Here is a 17,042-nt window from a genome sequence, read left to right as displayed (position 1 = left end):
GAGGATAGGCTCTAATTTAATGTTTTGTGTTTAAAATTTTACTTTGATGCAGTGATTTCATTCCTTCTATATGTGATGGTGACTGTGTTTGTGTGATGCTCCCACTAAATCAAAACCATTCTTACAATGATCGATTTAAAACTTTTATTTTTCAAAGTTGGGCCAGTAAGAAATGGATGCTGTAATAGTTGGCAGTAAACTTATCGCAATTTGGGTATCATTTCTCGTTTCACAAGGTTTAAAAATAATGAAAAAAATGTGAAAATGTAGGAATCTTGATTTCTGGCCCGCCTTTTTTTTAGTCTGCAGAGAATGTCATCCATAAAATGTACCTGCTGTGTCCTTTAATACAAAATTAAAGCATTTTAGCCTCCTTCGCAGACTGCAGCGGGGGCGTTAGTTTTTTTTTCTGGGAAAGGGGCGACACAAGGTAGTGGCATTTTCTCATTAATCATTCGAATTAGGGGCATTTATTCAACGTTACATAATCAACACATGCCGATGTTATATCATACTCATTTACATACGTCGCAAGTTTGAATTACCCTAGGCCCTAGGCCAATCTTGGGTCATATCATTTATAGAATTTCCTCATTCGTTATGCAAATTAGATCCTGGTCGTATAATTGCCATCTACTTATATCAAGGATCACTTACAATGAAAAGTCACGACGATTCGTCAATCAGTTCTCAAATAAAAGCCCCTGAATTCGACTTTCCGGATCCAGAGCAAGCTTCTAAACTAACGATAAATCCATATATATACCTGTACACACATACCAAAATACACAGTAACCATCTTGCGAAGGTAAAGAAACAGAGATGCAGTACTTATTTTGGGCTATATATATGGACACATGGCACTCGTGACTCCGTGAGCAGTGGATCATAGGTTGAAGAGAGTATGTGGCGCCCCCCCGTCTATGTTCAGGGATAGCTTCAATTGGTTCATAGAACCTTTTCGCACATCAGGGCATTCAATGCCCTGATGCAGCCGGAAAGCCACGTCGAGAGTTCTATGCGTTTCTCTTTTCCTTCCGCGAGAGAAAGTAGTCCGTTCCACGGCTCCGGGCGTCGACTCGCCTCACAAGAAAGCTTACCGCGGGATTATACAATCACATATCTTCCTTATTGTAACTTATTGATAATATTTAGCCTTCCTAATTTGCTCCCAATGAATTTTGGAGCCGAGAATGTACCTTTCCCCTTTCGATATCATGACCTGAAACTAGGCAATTTTAGTGCAATTTCCCCGTGTATTTTCACCTTGATGCAGATTTCGCACCAACAGGAAATTTGTTGGCTGAGAAAGAGCAAATCTTAAACTTTCTGATGATATTTGACTTATGTTCAATTTCGAGTGCGAAACGGGTTTCCCCCGAAATTCGGTAAGGCCATGTCACGGGAGTAGGCAAGCAATTTTAGTGCAATTTCCCCGTGTATTTTCGCCTTGATGCAGATTTCGCGCCAACAGGAAATTTGTTGGCTGAGAAAGAGCAAATCTTAAACTTTCTGATAGTAGTTGACTTACTTTTGATTTCGAGGGAGAAACGGGTTTCCCCCGAAATTCCGTCAGGCCATGTTACAGGAAAAGGCAGAAATTTACACCAAATAGAACGCGCATCCCTGGCGCGCCGGTACGGTGTCTAAGCTACGTGTGTTCTACGGAGCGCGCTCCTCTCCTACATGTCCTATACATGACCATACATCGCTAGATTTAAATTATTGTCTATCTATGTCTAAACTACTTTTAGTTAGACCACACTGGGTGTTAATTCATCTCATATCTAAACAGGTTCTTTTGATTTTGCACTGAGAATATATGTTTCTGGTCCCTTGATAGCTACGGCCGATCTGAAAACTCGAAACCAGCGTCTGCCTAAACGCGGGGAAACATTATACTCTCGTAGCTTCCTGACCTTTGAAAAATTAATTATAGCAAGCGGACCATTAGAACTAGAATACCTCACACATTGATTTATGATTGGGGTAATTCAAAGAATAATAATTGTATCCGTTTTTCTCGATTTGAATGGCACTGGGTTTATACAGTTACTTTAGAAAAGTTACATGTATCCACCTGCTGGTTCAGTAAAATGTAGCCTATGGAAGATAACCCAACAATTATGGTCCCTAATCAGGACAGTGCAACATGTACATTGTATGTTGTGATTATTGGTAAGTTTATCCTGGATCTGTTATATCCAATCTACATGTATAGTCCATGTGTACTGCTTACTGTAATAAGATAACAGGTCCTCATGTCCCTAGTTTTACAGAGTAGCACTTGTTTATTTCTAAAAGTGCTGGGCCTTGGGAAATCCCTAAACATATCTCTCTCACATACATGTTAATTGTCCTTTATATTGATTAATCAAATATACACAAAATTACCAAAGAGCCATTAAGGTTGCTTTAACATTTATCTCATTACCAAATAACGAAGTAGTACATTTTGTTGTGGATTGGGATATCAAATACTTGTGATATCAAAGTCTCATTACATTGTGGATCTTTTACAGTACATATATTACTTAACACATGCTTGAAAGTTAGAGTAGACATTGGATGCTGAATCGAATATTAAATACGCTCCCAAATGTATTAACATTACAATAAACAAAATAAATGGGAATTAAGATCTCTGTACAGAATACATCTTGTCATATATATATCCATAATCTCAAGCTAAATATAACATCCTGGTATCCTGCTGGTGACAATCCTGTTGGGCATGACTTTCACCTGCAAGATGGAAGAATAAGAAAAAATCATTAAGAATGATATGACACCAAATTAAACCCAATTCACTCATTTATCAACATCAGAGAATTCTGAATCTGAAATGTTATTCAATGCAGACAAGCTGCCTATGTAAATGTCATCTATGAAATTAACATCCTGATCCTCACTAGTTAAAAGTCTTTCTGAACCATCATGAATTTCCCAATTTTGATCAATATGGACTAAATTAAAATATTCAGAATGAAATGTTGAAGTTGGCATAGAAGAAATAAGTAATTTAGATTTGGACTGTACAGCTTGTATAGAAATCCCAATCCACCCACTGGGACTTCCAGTAACAATTGCATAGGGGCTACCACTATTTATGTTGTCTACTATATTGAAGTTACAGTAAAAGAATCTTTTGTCAAGCTATGCAAACTCTTCCAAAGTCAATTTATCCAAAACCCCAGAAATAAATGTTTATGAGAATCACTAAAATAACTCTCACCAAGGCAATTTCAGAGTTAATTGCATTAAATCATCAGATTGGCTATAGGAATAAATCAATGCATAATCTATCATATGAAAAGGATAACTACACTGGCCTTCAGAGACAAAAAAAATTATGGAAGACGTGAAAAAGTCTCCTAAAAAATTAGAGCTATAAAGAAATGTCCAAAGTTTCAAAATCAGAAAATGAAATTTCATACTTTTGCATAGTTAACACAACAATAAAATTGCAAACAACAGGATTTTTTTCTTTAGAAATTTGGAACAGGTCACTTTCATGCTGGGGGTTGGTATTTATCAAATGGAATAAATTTGGAGGATTCTTGATGAATAATAGTATTCATATATAAAAAGGATGGCCAGGTGCCAGAATTGATACTATCCTTTAAACCTTTTAGCATAGAAGCAAAACTAGACTCTTGATCATATTTTGGAGAGTTAACTCTTGCAGAATACAATACTAAATGAAGAGATTCTATAATATAACAATATCTATAGTATAACATTAAACTATGTTTGGTTTTAGAACTTTTGTGAACCAAAATAAAGTTTCCTTTATCATTTAAGTCCACTTTGACTTTTACATTCAAATCTTGTCTTTAACTCGTTTACATTTCTACATAAAGATCACAGGCATCCACAAGAAGTATTGGTTTACTTTCGAAAAAGATTTCTCCAACCTTACAAGAAACCTGGTGCAATGCTATCTGAGGTAGATTTTAGGGGCTAGGGTCTTCCTCAAACTCCAACACTAGCACAATTTTGTTCTTTTATTCTTAGTTGTATTGGTTGTACTTGTTTAGTGTTAAGTGTCAAGTGGGGCTGTTATCAAAGTAAGTGACTGTATAACCTGATTGCATTCCCACTTTGTCCTTGTCCTTGAACTTTTTCTTTAAATTTTCCTACTAATTTTTTTAAAGATGCCAGGAGAGAGTTTGACATGGTTTGCCAGATACTTACCAATTTTACAGTCGGTGAAGCCTAGGATGATCTGAAACAGAAATAAAAATTCCCCTTGACATCTTTTTCCTAATTCAATACTGAAATGAATGTTAGCTTTATTTTAATAATCACTGATATACATGCTCAACCATTTATAATTTTTACAAATGTCACAAGCTGCATTTAAACATGTATATTGTGCACTGTCTTTTTAATATCATCGAGCACTAGATAGAAGGTACAATACTTGTCTTGCTGTAACTTTAGACACTATGACAAGACATTGTAACAATTTGCAGCAGTCATGCAGCTTTGTTGTTCTTGTATGACAACCAGACATCACGTGATAAAGTTGGCGGGAATTCTTTGCACAAACACACACAGAAGGGATGATTTCTTTTACAAAGTTCGTGATCGATAAGACTCAAGTACAACATTAACTACAGTATTTAGAATTCAATCTGTCCTCGTAAAGATCTAACGACTACGAGTCTTGGTCTAAACTTAGACTAGATTAGTTCACCGGAAACGATTTTACCACCAACATGATGTTTACAAGAAATGAAGCACATATACGCAAATTATTCAACATTGACCGAAATAAAGTCAAACGACAAACGATGAGGTTTAGCCATAAAATTGCAGAAAAAAGTGACCCCAGTTGGCATGGAATTGCAAATATATGCAGACTTCGCACCAACAGGATATTCATAATGGGAGAAAGCCAAAGGTTCAACACATTTTATCCACATATCGTCATATGCAAAATCAAGTGCGAAACGGGTTTCCCCCGAAATTCAAATGAGACGAAAATTCAGATCAGTCCAGGGCGGCCATTTTGTTCATTTCACTGTACACCGAGTTTGATCACAAAACTACACTAAAACTCATAGAATACCCCTCAAATATGGTTAGTACAGAGAGCACATGATATACACATCTGATACGTACCGCCATCTTGATGCAGAGGCCGAAACTGGTGATGTAATCGGCTGTCAACAACTCGGATGAAATTTCAGCCCGCCGCCCGCGAAAACGTCGTCTTTAGCAACGGCGTTGCTATGGACGGCGGAGTGATACGCTCTGCAAAGAAAACTCGTTCGAAAAGCGTTCGATTCAGTACGTGGCTTTCCGGCTGTGATGTGCGAAAAGGTTCTATGAACCACTGCTCACGGAGTCACGTGTGTTATCTGCGTGACGTCACAGAAGCGGTGGATTGTTCGTTCTTTGACGAAGACTGAAGTTGTACAGTCGAAAATTTGGGTGAGTCCAATTTTTTTTGTGTTGGCAATTGCAGTTCAATTTTGTTTCATAATGACTTCTACGGATACAGGTGAACTTTATATATATAAGTTATAACGTTTAGCACTTTTTCATTGTGTTGCACCCGTCTAGTTTTCTGGACAGATATGAGAAAGCAGCATGTTAAGTTGACTGTCCACCATGGTTTGGTCTGAAGTGGCATGAACGTTTTTTTATTTATTTTGAAAATCAACAGTTTGCATTTGAATTTATGCAATTAAAAATCCTAACCAATAATGTAGGGAATAGCTATCCAACTGTTGTAGTCTTAGTTGTATGTTACTTCATATTATAGTTATATCAAAGTAAATCATTGTTTTCCCTTGTGTTTCTCATTCTTTCCCTGCTATGTCGTAAAATATGGTGAAGCCATCGCTGTATTTGCTCCAAAGCAAATATTGGCCTTTCTAGTTGATTATAAGACCACTAGTAATACATATATATATATATATATACCTTGCATGAACACGGTCTTGTTAGCCAGGCACCACTGGATGGCTTTCTTAGTGAACACTCGGACATTGCAGACGGATGACGTCCAGACCTTGCCTGACCAATGTCCCAAAGCTGCAGACTTGTCCCAGGTACACGCTGGAATGTGTTGAGATGTGGACGGTTCTGCCTCAAGAACATGTATGGGCTCCTTGGGGTTCACTTCAAGTTCCTCTTCAAGATATGGCCTGTGTGGCATGGAAATGAACATTGTGAACTTAAAACTGACCTGCGCTGCATTCTTCAGAACCCCAGTTGTACGAAGGATGACGTAACAAAAGAAGAACTTAATTGACGCAACAAAAGTACGTATACAGCGACTTTCGTAATGTCTAACTACATGTAGACATACAGACAATACATGGGTACAATGCAACAAAATTAACCTACGTACAAAGCGTTATATATCAACTAAAACTTCTTGCTCTAAGGTCTAAACATTCTTTGATATATTTACCTAACTGTACACAGTAAGGGTTATTACCTTCTGTGATGAAATTAAATTTATCTGTAGCATGAAAATGTAACAAATTCTGTTGAGCAAGCGGAGAGAAGGTTGAACAGCTTTGTGCGTTTATCGTAGTAGCAGTGTATTTATATATGCAAAGATGGGTGACGCGTAACTGTATGTCAATAACTTCATTATTCGTATTACATCGATAGCATTACATGATGTATACAATATGTATGAACTTAGCCAAAGGACGAGGGAAAAGAATGAATGGCTTACTTTTTGAAAATGTTCTTATTCTCGTTGGTAACAAGTCCCAGCACATTTGTCCTGCTCCTGCCCGAGTCCCACCAACACTTTGAGACGGTGGAACACGGAAGTTTTTCCGGCTTCTTACAAATCCAGGTCCCGTTCACCTCCGGCTTTGAGAGGTCGCACTGTTGGTGGGATGGTAGGCTGGGGTTAGCAGAACTGAAACATTGCCTTGTATAATAGGCCTTCGTGTTATTCGGGTCGACGAAGATGCAGTAGAAAATTCTCTTGTTTGGAATTTCTCGGACTCTCTGTAGAACCTTCACTGCCTCGCTTGGATGAACAAGCTGGATCTTTATCTGATATAAAACAAAATATCAGGTAAAGTAGTTGCACGGGTAGAGTTGACATTGTGTAGAAAAAAAAGCTACATGTGTTTCCCTGGCTCAACAAGAGTAAACAGATGTTGCTGTAATTTTAAGATTTCTTTATGTGCACAAGAAAATCTGAGCAAGCTCAATTTAAAAAACAATTTACCGAGGAAAACGGACAATGACGATATGTGCAGTAGGTATATAGACTTGGAAGACGTTTTAAACCTAAACAGAACACCTGGGGTCCGCACGGACCCCAGCACTATATATTCTGTAATATCTTTTTTGTTTCTAAAGATTTTTTTTTTTTTTACAAATTTGATGCCTCTAGAGCTAGCCGTTCAGGCGCTATCTGAGATTAAAGTTGGGCCTGAAAAGCCCCTTCGGCCTGAATAGGGCTTAAAATTGGTTATTTCTTCTTTTCTTCACCAAAAAATAAGAAAAGTTGAAAATGCATGATTTTTGTACGTAATGTGGACATAGAGGTTCACACATCATTTTGCAAAACAATTAAGCTGGTAGCATGTTGATAATTTCTAAACTTAGCAAAAAACTGTTCTGGGGTCCGCGCGGACCCCAGGTGTACAGATTAATCAGTCCGGGAAGGCGTTCTGTTGAGGGTTAGATATAACAGCAAAATTGCCGCTTGTAACCGACAGCTTCACTTTGTCAACAACGAAGTCATGTCACTGAACTCACCGAAACGTTCCCTGCCCAGTAGAGCGGTAACTGCACCGTGTATGTGCCGTTACGGTGGTCCGTGACGTGACCGGCGCTACTTGCCAGTATCGAGCGGTCACTGCTGACGAGTCTGGCACGGAAAAAGTCTCCTCCGTACGTCTTCGGCCTTCCTTCTTGGTCTCTCGCCACGACCCTTACGGTGAGAACGTCTCCTAGGTGATAGAAGCCCTGGTCTCTGTTCAAAACGACCGCGTTTGTTTTGTTTGGACACGTGATCGTTGCAGTCGCGTCGTTTGGAGACGTCACAGTCGCGTCGCTTGGTGACGTCACAGTCGCGTTGTTTGGAGACGTCACAGTCGCGTTGTTTAGAGACGTCACAGTCGCGTCGTTTGGAGACGTCACAGTCGCGTTGTTTGGAGACGTCACAGTCGCGTTGTTTGGTGACGTCACACATACAGTCGGCTTGTTTGGAGACGTCACAGTCGCGTCGTTTGGAGACGTCATAGTCGCGTTGTTTGGAGACGTCACAGTCGCGTCGTTTGGAGACGTCAAAGTTGGCTTGTTTTGAGACGTCACAGTCGCGTCGTTTGGGTACGTCACAGTCGCGTTGTTTGGAGACATCACAGTCGCGTCGTTTGGAGACGTCACAGTCGCGTCGTTTGGAGACGTCACAGTCGCGTGGTTTGGAGACGTCAAAGTCGGCTTGTTTTGAGACGTCACAGTCGCGTTGTTTGGTGACGTCACAGTCGCGTTGTTTGGAGACGTCACAGTCGCGTTGTTTGGTGACGTCACACATACAGTCGGCTTGTTTGGAGACGTCACAGATGCGTCGTTTGGAGACGTCATAATCGCGTTGTTTGGAGACGTCACAGTCGCGTTTTTTGGAGACGTCACAGTCGCGTCGTTTGGAGACGTCACAGTCGCGTTGTTTGGGGACGTCACAGTCGCGTCGTTTGGAGACGTCACAGTCGCGTAGTTTGGAGACGTCACACGTACAGTCGCGTTGTTTGGAGACGTCACACGTACAGTCGCCTTGTTTGGAGACATAACAGTCGCCTTGTTTGGAGACGCCAATGGCATTTCAGCATTCGGCCAATGCAGAAACTGGAATTCTGAAGTCTGTATAACAGAAAGTAAAATAAGAAAATAAAAACAAAGTGACGGTAGTGCGGCGATACTGCCAGTTGGTCCGTAGACCATAGATAGGCCTCCTCCCGGGCTTTTTTTAATCCTAGTCATTGTAGTCAATGTGTTCATTTTTAGATCTATGTGTACTGTGTTGTCTATGGGCTCTGCCTGATTCAAACAATAAATAAATAAATAACAAATTTAGGCGTTTCTATGCACATTTTTTGCTACTCCACACATATTTGGTTATAGTCCTTTGGACCTGTTCAGCAAAATACACAGCGCCACATCCACATTTAAGTCCTATAGTGGGTGGAAAGTGCCTGAAATTACACTTCCAACATGATTGACGTTCCTTAAAGTTTATGTTCAAACGCGCTAACATGAACGCTCTTTGAAGTGTGGTTGAAGTTGCACTTTATCATAATAAAACGAGGTTCAGTGTTTGTTTTTTAAAGCAGTTGAGATTGATTACTATTTACCTGGCCATGGGAAGAGTTAAAGAAAAACAACTACCGTAAGGAAAATCATCACAGCAGCAATCAACACTGTAAATGGAACCCACATCCGGGCCCTGGCCATGGCGTGATCTACTAGTGATGAGAGTCCGAGAACTGCACACCGTCCGTCCTTTGTGATGGAGGTAAGATAAGACTAGTACTGTTAACAATTATTACAAAAGTAATATACCAATGAAATCGTAAACAAGACTGGCGATAAAAATCATACGTTGCCATGGCGACGGTGGTTGCTGGTAGGGTTAATGTTTGCATGGCACTGCCACGATTTCATGATTTTGGGGAAGCCTTGGTACCCTCCTCTCCCCTAAGTGTATAGTGAACGAGCCCCGGGTCACAGATGAGAAAGAAGGGCATCCGGGCAGACAGCTGTTCCCAAGGGTTTCCAAGAATTTGGTCATGTCAACAAACAGAGCGGGGAAACATTCCTGTGGACATTCCATGCCTGTGGACAAAATTCCTGTACGATTCCTAGAATTCTTCCAAATTGCACACAATACTGTACCATTAGGCTCCTCCCTGAGACGCCGCCAAAAATAAATAAAAGATTGATCAATGATCCCGAACAGTATTGTGATTCATGATTTACCACAACACAAATCGATTACAATCACATGATGACGACGCATGTGTGACACAAATAAATGACCACATTAAAGTAATGTTAATACAACTGGACTTACATGTAGATGCACAATCGTAATGTATCATAATAATTAGCTCTTCCAACGGAAAGGAGACATTAACCTTCGACATAAATGTTACGTTGTAGTGGCCATGTGTGTAGTGTGTGTGTGTGTGTGCGTGTGTGTGTGTGTGTGTGTGTGTGTTTGTTTGTTTGTCTCTGTGTCGAATTGATTGCCAAAACTCAAGACTTACGTTGCGATATACACTCATATAGACCTACAGAAGGTTTTCGAATGAGAATTATTTGCCTCGGGAAGGACAGCTCTAGAATAGGATTGGCGTATAAAGGTTGCATAGAATATGGCGGCAGACGCCATCAGATATCCTTATAATTACTGCGGATCCATCCAAGGGCCTTCAGTTGCATTGAAGCCTAAAGAATAGTAACGTTTACCTTGTGCGGAAATAGACAGAGGCGCCGATGTTGAGTCGAAGTAGTTCTTCTATAACGGTTTTCTTCGTAAGGCATTTTTTCCTGTTAATTTGTTACCTTTTATACTTTGGTCATGATGCAATTTCATGTGACATGCGCATGTTTCCGTTGTGGTAGTAATCAATAATACGTGATCGTTGCGTGCGTTCAAGGTGGTTAAACAAACAAACATGTGGGGTCGTGTGGCGTAGCGGCAGAGTGCTCGACTCGGAACCAATCGCAAGAGGTCCCGGGTTCGAGTCCTGACATGCCACCTTGTGCCCTTGGAAAAGCACTTCGCACAACTTCCTCACTTCACTTCATAAGATGAAAATTAGTATTGTATTGTTCTCTGTATTGGTGGCGGCATTAATATAAGTTGAAAAAGACTTGAGCGTGCCGTCACCACGTCTTGTGTTAATGAAAGGTCATTTGTGTCGACGTCGATGGATATTAAACCTCAACAGTACACCTTCCCGGACTGATTAATCTGTACACCTGGGGTCCGCGCGGACCCCAAAACAGTTTTTTTGCACATTTTTAGATATTATCAACATGCTACCAGCTCAATTGTTTTGCAAATTGATGTATGAACCTCTATGCCCACATTACATACAAAAATCATGCATTTTGAACTTTTACTTTTTTTGGTGAAGAAAAGAAAAAATACCCAATTTTTGATATTCAGACTGAAGGGGCTTTTGAGGCCCAACTTTGATCTTAGATAGCTCATGAACGGCTTGCGCTAGAAGTATCAAATTTGGTGACCTTTCCTATGTATTCAAATGTATCTGAGAAAAAGTTGATATTAGTTTAGTACTAGTAAGTTAATGTTTTTTGTGTTGCTATGGCAACGGGTTTCTGACAGGCAGTTTTTTCGTTAAATATCAGTAATTTTGGTTTCAACATAAAAAATTTATGGGTTTTATATCAAATTCCACTTCCTTTCTAACATTCATGACATCTTACATAATTAAAGATAAGTTAAACCATTCAATATTCATAGAATATGCTAATTTTGATGACGTCATCGGTCAAAATCCAATATGGCGGACCGTTTTATTAGCTGTGACGTCATATGACGTCATAAGTACACCAAAGTTGTCAAAATTTAATTCTATTACTACACCACTCTATGAAAATTTGGTGGCCATACGAAAAGTGCATTAAAACATATAAAAACGGAAATAAGGTCATGCATAAGAATGCCATGTGTATCCATTACGAAGGTCATGTGTATCAATTATGATCGAAAGCCGACTGGGGTCCGCGCGGACCCCAAAGGGAAATCAGATATAATTTTTTTTATAAATGGGAGAAACGGGGTTTTCTGCTCTGTATTGAGGGGCAACTTTGTTGGTGACAATTACCTGAAATTTCAGAAAAAAATCTTTAGAAATAAAAAAAGATATTACAGAATACATAGTGCTGGGGTCCGCGCGGACCCCAGGTGTACTGTTTAGGGTTGATGCGTTTAATTTGCTTGTGAATGTTGGCTCTGTTGTTTAAATACCGAAACCCTGTTATTAACACAGTCATAGTCATAAAAACGTCACAGCTCAGAAATTTGGTGAGTCCCAAGGACTTTCAGCCCTTGTGCTGAAGTAAATAAAAAGCCATAATGTTATCTACCCACACAAATTAACTTTTGTGATAGTAAAGACGGTTGTTTGGTTAACTGCGGTAAAAGTACTGAGCAAATAAAGGCTTGTTCAATGTATGGACACTGTCTATTGGCCCAGGTGTTAGAACTGATGGGCATTCACATCGATCGTTGTTCAGGCTTGTATAGGAAGGCGAAGGTTACTCGAGAAACAAATATCTATACTGCCGTAGCCTCCATATAGCAAGCCAAAAACTGTTTTTGGGGGGTCTTCAGGGTCTTTGGGATCTTTTATGTGCTATTTTCTGATTGCATATAGCTGCTTTTAGAACTGTTCTAATCAGTAAACAGCCGAAGACCACCAAACCCCCAGTTCTATAAGCCTGCTACGGAGGCTATTACTGCCGTAGAACCACTTGAACTCAACTACTGCGCCTTTGTCTACTACACAAGGTAAGACAATATCACTGATGTAAATTTAATGGCGGTAAAGTACCATAATGTGACAATAGAACTAAGTAGTAGTAATATCGTCAAATTTGTAGAACATTTGAAATTATGTCGACAATCCAGCAATTGCGCTATCATACGTACAGTGTACATACAAATGTACAGGGGGGGGGGGTTATATTAGCATCTTATTAACAATGACTGTCGGACAATTTGGTAGGAGACGATCCAATTTGAGGCCGTTTTTCAACCTACTACAAATGTACATACAGGACTCAAATGTGGGCCAGTCATACTGATGAAGGCTGTAGCGGTAGGATTGCGTTCTAGCGACTATAAGAAAATGTGTAAGGAGAAACTTTTACACTGTAATGTAAATCACCATCGCTTTGCTTTTATTTCCTTAATCTTGTTTTAGTCATGCCTTTGGGATGATTTTGCGAACGAATATTTATACTAATTGCCTTTTTTAAAATTTGTGCTGTGGTATCACGGATCACAATATTACCATTATTATAATAATAGTACTTCGTGCGGTTCATGTACATGTATATTATCACGATTTTACAAGTTCAGGTACTTCTGTAATCTATTAGTCTGTAAATAATTTTATGTTTTCTCTGACCCAACCTAGGACAGGCGGTGTGTGCAGCTCTATACATTTTGTAAAAGAGTACGCCATGGCCAGTGCCCGGATGTGCGTTGCACTTACAGTGTTGATTGCTGCTGTGGTGATGTTCCTTACGGTATGTTGCTACTGTCAGTAGTATAGGAGGGACGGGACGACTAATATTTTTGGGGAGGAGTGGGGAGGCGTGGGAACTGGGGAGGAGTGTGATTTGATGACCCGCTAATCGACCTGGGGAGGCTCTTGCTGTGGAGGCGTGGGAATAGGGTCACTAGGAAATGACGTAGTTTAATGAAGGTAATCGCGAGACATTTATTACGTAGGGGGTGTTAGGAATGCTATTAGCTGTTTTAAACATGTCGGCATGCAGTATGGAAGAGCTGAAAGTGCAAACTGAAGACATCATACGTCGCTTACTTTACGAAAAGGCTCCAGAGTCGTTTCCCAAGTATCAGAGACGGGAAAATCTAGCCATAAGTCGAAAGATTGTGAGAGTGTCGAACGATGTAACGAAGACACGGGAGTGGCGAGATCTCGTTGACACTTTTTCGTCGACCACGACAAACGTTTCTAACCGCTTGAGAGACGTTCTCGAAAGCGTCCTACAAGAAAATGGATTGAACTGGGGACGTATCATCATCGGGCTGCTTTTTTGCCGTGGATGCACACATTAAACTTCACAAGTCGAAAAATACAACGGATGATGCGATCTGCGCGGAGGTTGTCGAGTTGGTCTGTTCAATGGCGGGGAGGTGGTTGTTACATTTGTACGTCACCAGGGATGGAACGGGTTGATTAGTCCTGTAAGACGAAATGTAGGCATGTCTTTCATTAACTTTATTTGTCGTGTGTTGATGGCACACGTTTGTGTTATCGTGCCGCCAAGATCTGCATTAAGTACGAAACACGTGGGGACTTGTCCAACCACCAGCTAGATTGGACTCGACATAACACGGTTCTATACGGCGATTGGTCAACACATGAAAGGTGACGAACAGTGACACATGATTGACGCCGATTGGTTAGCTCAGACAAAGGATATGTATAAAGACCGGGCAGTTCACCAACATGGAAAGATTGCTGACCCCTTCCTAAGAAAACGCGTGTTGTCAACATTTGACCTGTCCCTAGAGGTGAGTCTGTTACTATGTTTAAAGGCATATTAAATGAATGTGTCTATAATGTCAAAGTATGTTATATCGTTAAAACGAAACTTGTTCCAACAAAGTATGGACCGTCTTTGTTGAGTACTTTCCCACGACAAAAACACGGTTCAGGTGTGTAAACAATTGCAAAGAGATAGTGGTGTCATAAACGATTCAAACAAAGTTCATATCCTCTTTTGATGATGCGCGTACTTTCCCACGACGAAAGCACGGTTCAGGTGTGTAAATGATTGTAAGGAGATAGTGGTGTCATAAATGATTCAAACAAACTTAATATCGTCTTCGATGATGTAGAGAAAACCACGGAAAATATGACTATGACTATGATGATCATAGAGTACCGTAATTAGCGGCACGTCTGTTGTAAAAAAACCGACATAAAACGGACCGTTTCGACAACATACAATCAGAAACGGCTTCGTTCTTATATGTATACATAGTCATATCTATACATATGTTTATGTCTATATATGTATGCGTGTGTATGTGTGTGTCCATATATCTACATTATGTTTATATGTATATCTATCTAGCTATCTATATGTATGTGTGTGCATATATATGTATATTTATACATCTACATATATCTATATACATGTATATATCGGTGTGCGCAGGTGAGCAATGCATGAGTGACTCATGAGTGACTCATGAGTGACTCATTTACGCACATGTATACATATGTTCCCATCACGCATACCTGTACGTATGTGTCTATATATACATATATCGATATAAACGTGTTGCTCCGGAGTAAAATATCACTCCGGAGTAAGTATTACTCTATAAAATATTACTCCGGAGTAACTATTACTCCGTTTTGGAGTAAAATATTTACTCCGGAGTAAGTGTATTGGTAGCAAGTAAGTACATTTGTCATGGTTGGTCGTCACAGCCATCATGTGTAGATATATCACATGTGCATATACATCACCTTTGGAGTATATATATGATTACTCCGGAGTAAGTGTACTTGTTGTTAGTCACGTATGTGTGCGTATCATGTGTGCATGTATACATCAACACAACGGCGCAAAAGACAGCATAGTTTCGTCACACTTTATTGATCGTCTCATAAGTTATGTCAAACATCAGGTACAGATATCACCACGCAAAAAGTTGTACTTTCAATGGTATGACGACGCTACCGCTGTATTATTTTAGAACGACGTAACCATATTTTTTTCATCAATGTCTGTTCCGAGACCCAGTTCGTACTGTATTCGATCTCGTAACTGTAACGAGGCAGGGCAGCAAACTCTACTAGATAAAATCTTCTGAGCAATAAATGAGTGACTTATGAGTGACTCATTTACTTTGTATAGACGCACAGATATACATATATTTCCATCCTACAGCTTGTGCATGTATGTATCTATCTATATCTATTCTTTTATCTATCTATCCCATGGATGAATCGTTATATCTAATGTGTCCAATGAGTGACTTGCAAGAAACTCCCAACTAGCACATAAGGTCGCCAATGAACGTGCAACGCCATTTTCACAACCATGCATCACGCATGTGACGTCTGTGGCAGAGAGTTTAGTCGAAAAGCGAACCTCGCCCGTCATCGCGACACGATACACGGAGACGTGGCAGAAATTTCTTCGGGAGAAGAGAGCATGGACGCCGAGCCAGATTCTTACCGATCCGCTGACATATTTGACGACACCGACGACCCGTCGGAGGAGGGAACGACAGAGCATGACACGGAATCACTGGAATCTTCCGAGGATGATGAAGTCTCAGAAGAAGATGAGTCTGAAATGGACCATCAGGAGGTAGAGTCAGCGACAGAAACTGACGGCGATCAAAGTGGTTCTGAGAGTGAAGAAACTGACAGCGATGAAAGTGGTTCTGAGAGTGATGCAAGCTCGGACGTGTCTTCCAGCACGGCTTCTTCTGAAGAGGAAAGTGAACAGTACAGCTTCGATAGTGGTGATGAGGAGAAGTGGACGCTCTATCGCGACTGGACCATTCCACTAACTCACCATCCTGGCGATGTCCCTCAGCGCGTGATCAAGGAGACAAAACGCGCTGGCAGAAGATTTTATCTAGTAGAGTTTGCTGCCCTGCCTCGTTACAGTTACGAGATCGAATACAGTACGAACTGGGTCTCGGAACAGACATTGATGAAAAAATATGGTTACGTCGTTCTAAAATAATACAGCGGTAGCGTCGTCATACCATTGAAAGTACAACTTTTTGCGTGGTGATATCTGTACCTGATGTTTGACATAACTTATGAGACGATCAATAAAGTGTGACGAAACTATGCTGTCTTTTGCGCCGTTGTGTTGATGTATACATGCACACATGATACGCACACATACGTGACTAACAACAAGTACACTTACTCCGGAGTAATCATATATATACTCCAAAGGTGATGTATATGCACATGTGATATATCTACACATGATGGCTGTGACGACCAACCATGACAAATGTACTTACTTGCTACCAATACACTTACTCCGGAGTAAATATTTTACTCCAAAACGGAGTAATAGTTACTCCGGAGTAATATTTTATAGAGTAATACTTACTCCGGAGTGATATTTTACTCCGGAGCAACACGTTTATATCGATATATGTATATATAGACACATACGTACAGGTATGCGTGATGGGAACATATGTATACATGTGCGTAAATGAGTCACTCATGAGTCACTCATGAGTCACTCATGCATTGCTCACGTGCGCACACCGA

General features: G+C 40.2%; 2 protein-coding genes and 1 long non-coding RNA gene across 3 annotated transcripts; 1 reads left to right on the top strand and 2 right to left on the bottom strand.

The window, feature by feature from the left end:
- Positions 1-2,675: 2,675 nt before the first annotated feature.
- On the bottom strand, positions 2,676-5,301 carry LOC109470316. Its single transcript, XR_002140247.1, has 3 exons — positions 5,131-5,301; positions 4,198-4,228; positions 2,676-2,745 (listed from the first exon to the last, which is right to left on the bottom strand). It is a non-coding gene; the product is annotated as an uncharacterized LOC109470316 (long non-coding RNA).
- Positions 5,302-5,570: 269 nt separating this feature from the next.
- Positions 5,571-10,521, bottom strand: LOC109470122 (NXPE family member 1-like). The gene is made up of 6 exons (XM_019768905.1): positions 10,459-10,521; positions 9,376-9,489; positions 7,750-8,850; positions 6,704-7,035; positions 5,938-6,161; positions 5,571-5,578 (listed from the first exon to the last, which is right to left on the bottom strand). The coding sequence occupies exons 2-6, from the start codon at positions 9,439-9,441 to the stop codon at positions 5,571-5,573; spliced, it is 1,731 nt and encodes a 576-aa protein (XP_019624464.1). The 5' UTR covers positions 9,442-9,489; positions 10,459-10,521.
- Positions 10,522-15,834: 5,313 nt separating this feature from the next.
- LOC109470298 (clumping factor A-like) lies at positions 15,835-16,491 on the top strand. Its single transcript, XM_019769214.1, has one exon. The coding sequence runs from the start codon at positions 15,835-15,837 to the stop codon at positions 16,489-16,491; it is 657 nt and encodes a 218-aa protein (XP_019624773.1).
- The last annotated feature ends 551 nt before the right edge of the window (positions 16,492-17,042 follow it).

This window comes from Branchiostoma belcheri, unplaced genomic scaffold, assembly GCF_001625305.1.
Source record: "Branchiostoma belcheri isolate BF01 breed outbred unplaced genomic scaffold, Haploidv18h27 scaffold22, whole genome shotgun sequence".
NCBI lineage: Eukaryota > Metazoa > Chordata > Leptocardii > Amphioxiformes > Branchiostomatidae > Branchiostoma > Branchiostoma belcheri.
Note: the sequence above shows the minus strand (reverse complement) of the source record. Positions and strands in the feature narration are given on the sequence as shown.

Bases quoted from the DNA above. Each gene is read 5' to 3' on its own strand.
- LOC109470122 (XM_019768905.1), bottom strand. From the start codon at position 9,441: ATGGCCAGGGCCCGGATGTGGGTTCCATTTACAGTGTTGATTGCTGCT. The intron at 8,851-9,375 runs GTAGTTGTTTTT...TCTGTTATACAG, and splicing joins CTGTGATGATTTTCCTTACG to ACTTCAGAATTCCAGTTTCT. The intron at 6,162-6,703 runs GTAAGCCATTCA...CATGCCACACAG, and splicing joins AATAAGAACATTTTCAAAAA to GCCATATCTTGAAGAGGAAC.
- LOC109470298 (XM_019769214.1), top strand. From the start codon at position 15,835: ATGCATCACGCATGTGACGTCTGTGGCAGAGAGTTTAGTCGAAAAGCG.